Raw genomic sequence first — 8,680 nt, forward strand, 5'->3', positions numbered from 1 at the left:
GTTGATGTCATCTTGATTGATGCTGGGTTTGATATTTCAGGTCAAGTTAGATTTATGTTACGACTAAATGGTTAGAATTATTTGTTAAACATATGTGAAGTTAGCTTACATGTTTGAGTGTTTATTGTATTTGTTGTAATTATTTCATTTGAACAATTAGTTCAATAAAATGAAATAATTACGATCAATTGGAATGCAATCAGTTCAATCGGAATGCTTTTTGTTTTACAGTAATTATAATTGCGACCATGAATGTAGATAATATTTTGTATTATTGTTGTATAGGATAATGTATAATGAAACAAAGTGTAGTTTTTATTTATATTTATTGAAGACGTACAATTAACTTATTTAAAGAAATTTAGAAGATATTTACAAGGTTAGAAATACTTGGAAAAATGGTTTAGTTTTATATAAATAGAATTAAAATATTTAAATAAATAACAATGAATTAAATAAAATTTACTAATCTCTAATTATTATAATAGGATGATATACAAAAGAATTGTAACTAAGTACAAAATTATTGCCCTAATAAAATTTAACTACATAATATTATATGAACGTGCACAACATTTAACAGTGATTAAAATTATATCTATAAATAACTAGTGAATTAGAGCTTAACCCAAGTTAACTTTTTATACTTAAATATAACATGATAAAGAAATTTTAATTTATCCTACAAACTTAACCAAATTCAAGTATTGATATGCTTGATATTCTTGTATACATACATTTTGCTGAAACTCTGGGGAAAATATAGCTTTTAAACAAATATTTATTTATTTATTTGTAATATAAAATAATATATTTTGTTCATTTTGTCTTCTTCGTATATTGATATACCTAATAAGACATAGGTGAGTAAATTTTGTTAATATTATTTTTATATTGTGTATTTGAGTATGTACTGAATTACCAATTAAATTTGTTTTGTAATAATTTATAAATGGTGCTTTACATTATTTACATAAGTGCTGTCTGTATCTTTCTTAGTATTTTCTATATTATGTAGTTTTATAGGTTTTAATTAATTGGATTCAATTTTTTTTTATTTCAAGAATTTTATTTTGGACATTTCAGCTGTAAAATTTTATGATAATAAATTATAATAAGAATGATTTTGATTCAACATAGTTTGCGTTTTTACAGAAACTTGCTTACCCTGCTAAGTTCAAAAGTTAATTTCAAGGCAGTTATGTTTTGATTTATTACCAGTAATTAATGTTAGTAGAGTTTCAGCCATAGTTTCAGCAAAATGTACCTATCCACTTAGACTGTCGTCATCTTTGATAATTTTTATTCACTAACTATAACTATCAAAAACATTTGAATCACAATGTATCGTATCTTTCGTGCGTGCTTACATTATGTTTTGATCTATAGGATTAAAATTATACAAATATTCGTTGATCGTGAAGTTTGGATTGCAAGCGTATTTTCTAAAATGAAATATATCTGCTTTCGAAATTCGAGTGCTTTTTGGTCTTACGTGTCTAGAGTCCGGTGTCGAGATGCCCTCTGATATACCTCCTTCTTCCTGCTTCTCGCAAATTACCTATGGACATTTTATGCTAAATAGGCATTACTTAGACTTAACTAACTCTTCAGTCTTGGACGTTACACTTAAATAGAAATACTCTAAAACCCGCGTCGAATTATCCATTTTATTTTTAAAAATATATTTAATAAAATCAGCGTGTACTGTTTTGTATGCTATAGCGTGATTCATAATACATTCACACGTCAATAAATCCTATGAAGTATGTTAGCATCGAAAAAACAGTATATAGACACATAGATTTTGGAAATAACCCTAGATTCTCGTAATTAAAGATCTCAACAACATTATAAATAGCTACCGTAAAAACTCCTATGACCTGATAGAATTTGGACAAACTTTTAAGACTGTAGGAAACCACATACACTAATAAATAAATCACATTAAGACACATTGCACGACCAGAAATTACAACATCTAAAGAGAAAGCGAAATGTACACACAATTTTACGAATTATCATCATTAGGTAGGTCTAAGCTATAATTACTTAAGTACTATTAAATTAATCAATCCTAAAAGAAAATCATCACAAACATGTAAATTCATATCTGTAAATCTAATAAACGTTGTATAAGGATCGCACACAATACTTAATTATATATAAAAATATATTGCTCAGGGTTTCAATGGGTACGGTTTATCAAATCAGTACACTATAAATTGCCTGTATTATAATCCTATTAATAAGTCGGTATAAAACACTAAAAGAACTTAAGCATTCAAAAAAGGTCATCTTTTACTTGATCCTTAATTTTTTGTTCCCACACCGAAACTACTAATCCAGAACAATTATAAAATACGATATACTTTCGAAATCAACAAAACAATGAAACTATAAACAGCCAACAATAGTAACGGTTTTGTAAATAAAATCAATATTTTAATTTTGTGTATAAATAAAATATTACAATATTTTAAAATTGCTTAAACTACAATATGCTAAAATGTATACATAAACATTTTTAAAAATTCTTATCGACTAGTGATATGTTTATTTTGATATGTAAGAATTACATTGATATGTATCATCACAACGACTTTTTGACGTTCTTATAATAATTGGGCTCGTCGGCTTAATCCTCCGGCCAGCCGAGGTCTTCGCCCACGAGATCATAAAACCTTTGATTGTGTTGTACGAAGAATTTGCGCAGTTTCGTTACAACTGCAGGATCCACTCTGGGGTGCTTCCGACCTTTAGTTTCCCGCAGGCACTTATCCGTCGTATCGTTGCGTAAGCAATAAAATCCCTTTGTTTCGTTGAAGTAGAAGTTCTTCCTGCCTGTTGTACAACATCGTAACATATTAATTGGGTACTTCAACGCATACTTTTAGAAGCTAAGCAGTGATTGAAGGCATATTTACCAATTTTATGTTCGAGACCGAGAAACTTCTCGATGCGACGAAGTTGCGGGACAGGATCTTCAATCAACTGATCGCCATTAACCACCAAGATTTGCTCCCTTGGGAACACTTCCAGCCAACGATGCAAATATGCGTGATAGAGTGAAATCGCGATTGGCCTAAAATAAAATAAATATAAAAACTCAAAACAAGACAAGACTGAGTTACAATTATAAATTCAATCAATTCAATTTTATTTTTCAAAAATCAATGTATCAAATTAGTCTCTGAATAGGAAATATTATATCAAATACTTACCGATACGCAACATTGATAGAACCATCCGGTGATATAGCAAGATGTTCAAACGGTTTGGTAGCGTCTGACAACGGGTGGCCGGGAGACGACAGCGCGGGCGCAGACGGCGTAGCGCGGCTGCGTAGCTGCGTGTAGTCGGATATCGCGCGAGTCACTGGCTCGCGCACTATCAGCAGCAATCGGACAGACGAGTTCATAGCTCGGACACGTTCTGGTACCTAGATATATTAAATAAATATAGTATAGAATAAATAAACCTTAGAGTGGTACGTGGACCGTATGTAATTAATTTATAACATACCTATTCCATAAAATCGGAGAGCTTTGTCTCTTTAAAACTCTACATCAATTCTTAAATGTTTAGGGATCGTTTAAGTACTTATAATCGTAAGCAAGATATCGATTTGGTAATACGTTACGTCGAAACTTAAAGTAACAATAAAATTGAAAAACATTTACCTCTGGTGTTACAAAGTAACTCGGACTCTTCTCGATTGTAATTTGCCCTTTAAATGAGAGAGGCATTTTGCTTCGGTACCACTCGAGACCCAGAGCGTAGTTTTCGTCGCGATCGAAGAAATGTACTTCTCCAGAAGCCTTTTGAACCATTGGGTGGAGATACAACATCTCGAGCAAAGCGCGGGTTCCACATTTGCGCACTCCGATGATAAGTGCCTGCACGAGGAAAATATTTAAAAATATATTTAAATTCCGTAATTAGCTCAAGTGGAGACAACCGCAATGAGTGGGTGTCGAAAAGAGTTGCAGTTGTTATTTTTAAACCGTTTCGTTCGGTGTTTATTTACTCCTTAAAGCAAAATACTAGAATTTTTAGAATCATAAATTATAATTTAGCAAATTTTGTGTTTAAACACTGAACTTTTGAAGCAAATATTTAAAAGTAGAACCATTTTTCTCGGGAATATTTTACGGAACTTGCAACGTAATTAGAGAGAAAGTCAGGTACTCTCTTATAGATATCAGTAGCTATTCCCAGACATGAGCTTAGAAATATATGTGTCAAGAAGTTGATACCTGGGGTAGTCTTCGGGCAGGTCGTGGCGTCCGAGGTGTTTTGATCCGTTTTCTTAAGGCCATAGGGTGGCTTATCGTCCGACTGCCCTCTTGATTTTGTAATATCTTACGACCCTCGCTGGCAGCTGACGCTATACTCGCCGCCTGTGGAAATACACAGCTAGAAATTCTTAGTGCCCTAGTTAAAAATATTTACTTTCGTAAACATTTTTCAAATAAGTTCTTGCATTGTAAATTATATAAAGAAGTGTTTAGACCATTATAGAAGAATATAAAAAGTACCGGGCTTGTATTATATTCGTTCTATAATAATAAAAATAAAATGAAAAAGCAAATTCAAAACTCGTCTGCGCCAAACCGATTTGAATAAGAATTTTTTCCGCTCACGCCATAGAACCGTTCGTAAAATTTTTGCATTAAAAATTAATTTTTCAGCGTTACTGCCGGCAGAAGTTGGGGAAGTTTAACCAAGAGGAAACAAGTTATTTGTAACTCGTGCGAGGATAAAAGCTTCTAGTTAATAACTGTGTGAAAGTTTTCCTTCGAAGAATCTTAGAAGTAGTTGTGAATACAGAACTAACTATACTGTTATTAGCCGATGTTTGCTAATAAGTCTGCAACGCATACGATTAAATGGGTTTGCTGTTTATACTGGCAACGATTTGCTATATTTTTCAAGAATTTTCTTGGTAATTGTATCAAATTAAAAGAATTGGATAATTCTTAAGTAAAAAGCCTTTTGAAGTGCCAATAGGTATTACAGGATAATTAACTTTTCCTATTTTTATTAATCTAGTAATAACAAAGTTTTTTTAAATCTCGATCCTCAATCCAGGAAAACGACAATTGCAAATCAATGCTACAATCAAATAAATAATCCATTCCGTGAAATGTGTTCTTCAAATATCAAAGCGTTGAATAGACAGGGTGTCGAGATAAAAATCCTTGCGGTTCTGGGTCAGCTCTATTATTCTTCCGATTGAGTCCGCTCTGTGCTTGCAACATTTCTGCACCACTTATTCGAGCACTCCACAAATGTGTCGAGACTTGAGGGTCCTTGTAAAACTTAACCAGCATAATTGAAAGGGTGATTGTTCGTGTGTATTCTAAAAAGAGGACACTTTTTCATAGTTCCTTGGAGACTGTGTTTTATTCCAATGCTTAATAACAATTAATTTAAGTCAAAAAGAACGATGTTTCATTATGAGACTGGGATGAGTCGTATTGTTTTGTCTTTTACAAACTTGAGTAACTTTTGCCTGAGTTTTCTCATGTTAATTTAAATGTCTCGATGTTTAAGTCTTGTCTTTATGTTTATAAAATAGTTTCTTTTGTTAACGTGTTTATCGTGTAAAGTGTAAAAGTAATATAAAACTTGCCTTTGACTTTTTTACTATTACAAAAATAACATAAAAAGCGTACAATTGGCAATATCTATCATTGTACAAAATACGATTTCCATATAAAAACTTTCCATCTGATTGTACGCATAGCCAAAGATTTATTGCCTAACTTCTTGTATCGCTATATTACTACCGTACATATCGTAAAACAACTTGAAGCCTGAACGAAGAGGCTATAAACTGATACGGCTGCCATACACTGATTTTGACTTCAAGCAAAAATAACCCGTAAAAGATTTTATTACGAATTAGATTAGCTTATTTTATATCGTGAGTCAGAGCTGATGCTATCTGAATAGCAAGAATTTAATTATTCTCCAACGTCATTGTGGTGGTTTTGGGCTTGGCAAACGACATACGTGAAATCTATATTACAAGTGCCTATCCTATTCGTTTTGCACGTGTCTCTCGTAGCGAATAATGACATGAACTATGAAGGTATAACATGGTATAACACAATTACAACAAAACAAAGATTTTTTGTCAAAACTTTAGACGCATCAACGCTCGTAATATGTGCGTATAAGGTAGAAAAAAATATGAAATGTAATAACGTAAGGACCGATGCAAAAGGTTATCCATCTAATTTGGCCGTAAACAAGCTCCTTCAACTCAAGAAAATATACAACTCAACTTTCGAGTGCTTTTGCCCTTTCTTTCATATGGATACTTTGCACAAAATTGTAAGAATAGCTAGGCGGTAAATAACACCTTAAAAATAAACCTATAAAAATCTTATTATACTTTAAAATTAAATATACCATGAATTATAAGCGTTTGATAGCCATAAATTTAATTTTTAAATTACTTCAGAAGGGCTGCATTCTGAAAAAGTTAATGGGACTATTAAATTGTTTCGTGTACTTACTGAGATTACGGTTTACGACTTATCATAAATTTATGGCGTAATTACTCTTATTACTTTATATTTTATAGTATTCTTGGCATCTGGTATTTTTTTACTTTTATTCAGTTATTAAATTAAAAAGTATAACGAGATGAAATATATTGGAAATCCCGGTTTGTTTTACAAGTTTTAGTGAAAACACTTAAAGAATTTCTTGATACCAAAACAAAACTTTATTAACAAGAAAGTTGGGCTTACTTATTTCTTGACTTTCATTTTAAAACAGGTGTATATAGTAAAGGTAAATGTTCAACGTTTATTTCTTTGACATGGTTTGATATTACGGAAGGATCCTCTCTCAAACAAGGAGGGTGTTAATATGATCCGCATGCTCGTCCCGAAGGACCCTTTCATCTATTTAATGCAATCTCCAGGTAAATCATATTCAAACGGCTACTTTATGCAAAATATATGTATATCGTCTTGTATAATACATTACCGTAATTGGCATTAACTAAACTTATACCTATATAAATAATTCTGATTAGATCTACCTTATCAATTAATTAGAAACAAATTTACCAGGTTCCATGAATTCATGATTAAGCTAGTGCAATTTCCTAAAGGGGAAGAAGGTTCTAATGTGATCCTAAAATGATTAATGTTACTATATACTGAACAAAGAATATAGGTATCAGTCGTATTTTTGTACACTAACCTGATTTGATGCAACTCAAATCTGACCCATCATTTTCTTTATTTACAGTAAATTAAACAACAATAGAATATACAAAACTGCAAAATAGCATGCCTAATATTTATACGAGAAATATAATAGGTATATGGTAGATAGTATAGTAGTAAAGTTTACGTTTTTAGTAATAAGATTTACCTGTATGCTATAAAGTGCGCTGTCATACAGGACATGGAAGGTCAGAAAGAGCGACAGCAGCGTGACGGACAGGAGGGCCGCGGCGAGCTTCGGCCGCGACACTCCGACCACCAACACGCAGTCCGCCAGCTCGCCGTCTGCTGGTCGGAACGCTGAACGAGGTAACCATCTACGATAATAATAAAATGTTAATCTATGTATATTTTGTGCTAAAAACATTGGCAAGCGAGCAAGTTATTAAAGTTTGTAATATGGTTGTGGAATAGCGTTTTGAGAGACTGATGTCTGAAATATAATACTTACAGAATACATATTATACATTTTAGCACAATAATTACTATATTTCTTGGTACGAAATGTAGACATATATTGGTTATTGGAATTGATCGTCATATAGTTAATTGCAAATAACTTGGGTTATATGTCACAAAGGCCAGAGGGCAAAGTTATGTAGCAATCTTCACATAAAATAAGAATGGATAACCGAAAAAAAATTAACGAATAAAATATTAAAATAGTTTGTTTTACGTTATAATCTTTAAAAATGCCGATAAGTATATACAGGGTGTGGCGTAATGAATGGCTAACCAGAAAGAGTGGCAAAGGGTGTAATTTTATAGAATTTTTCAAAAATTTCGAATATCTCGAATATCTAGGGACTTTTAATATCAACAACTTGCGTTTTTCAACCGCCACAACGTCCTCTATCCCCAGGTACACATTCATGACGCCCGGTATATACCTAGATTATGGGCATTTTTAAATAGTCTACTTACAGAATATCCAGTGGCAGCGACTGAGAGCAGCTCCTGTACTCTGGCCGGTATTTGGGCACACCCTGACTCAGGTGCCCACGGGACTCCATGGGGATCCCATCTGACATGCTCTCTGTGTCGTGCTCTCCCTACATCCTCACTCGTGGTGGTTCTAACGCTTCAAGCGTCTACATTTCATTATACTTTCTTGAAATTATGTCTGAAAATTTCTTATTTAGTTTAGAATGTTTATGTAAAAATGTTTACGAGCTATTTACTACTTACTAAATATTTTGCGTAAAATCATAAATTTTAACCAAGAAACCATATTAAAGACCATAGAAGGTTTTGAAGAATATTTAATGTATTTCAAGCGTTTAATATACATCTTTATAGTGATAATATTCTTAAAATATTCATACTTATTATAAAAAGAAGTAAAACATTTTCTTGTTCTATTCATTTTATAATCCTCAAGTCAAAAGTTAAACCCCTTTTAAGCCTCATAAAATTCATTCCACTGA

At 32.3% G+C, this 8,680-nt stretch overlaps 1 protein-coding gene across 1 annotated transcript; it reads right to left on the reverse strand.

The window, feature by feature from the left end:
• Nucleotides 1-339: 339 nt before the first annotated feature.
• Nucleotides 340-8,315, reverse strand: LOC123690919 (heparan sulfate glucosamine 3-O-sulfotransferase 5). The gene is made up of 7 exons (XM_045635067.1): nt 8,178-8,315; nt 7,402-7,570; nt 4,260-4,403; nt 3,684-3,899; nt 3,225-3,442; nt 2,928-3,085; nt 340-2,844 (listed from the first exon to the last, which is right to left on the reverse strand). Exons 1-7 carry the CDS (start codon nt 8,282-8,284, stop codon nt 2,639-2,641), a joined length of 1,218 nt encoding a protein of 405 aa, XP_045491023.1. The 5' UTR covers nt 8,285-8,315; the 3' UTR covers nt 340-2,638.
• Nucleotides 8,316-8,680: the final 365 nt, after the last annotated feature.

This window comes from Colias croceus, chromosome 4 (genome assembly GCF_905220415.1).
Source record: "Colias croceus chromosome 4, ilColCroc2.1".
Taxonomy (NCBI): Eukaryota; Metazoa; Arthropoda; class Insecta; order Lepidoptera; family Pieridae; genus Colias; species Colias croceus.

Excerpts from the sequence above, each read along its gene's own strand:
- LOC123690919 (XM_045635067.1), bottom strand. The coding sequence starts at position 8,284 with ATGTCAGATGGGATCCCCATGGAGTCCCGTGGGCACCTGAGTCAGGGT. Across the intron at positions 7,571-8,177 it reads TCGCTGCCACTGGATATTCT|ATGGTTACCTCGTTCAGCGT; the intron begins GTAAGTAGACTA and ends TTATTATCGTAG. Across the intron at positions 4,404-7,401 it reads GCGCACTTTATAGCATACAG|GCGGCGAGTATAGCGTCAGC; the intron begins GTAAATCTTATT and ends GTATTTCCACAG.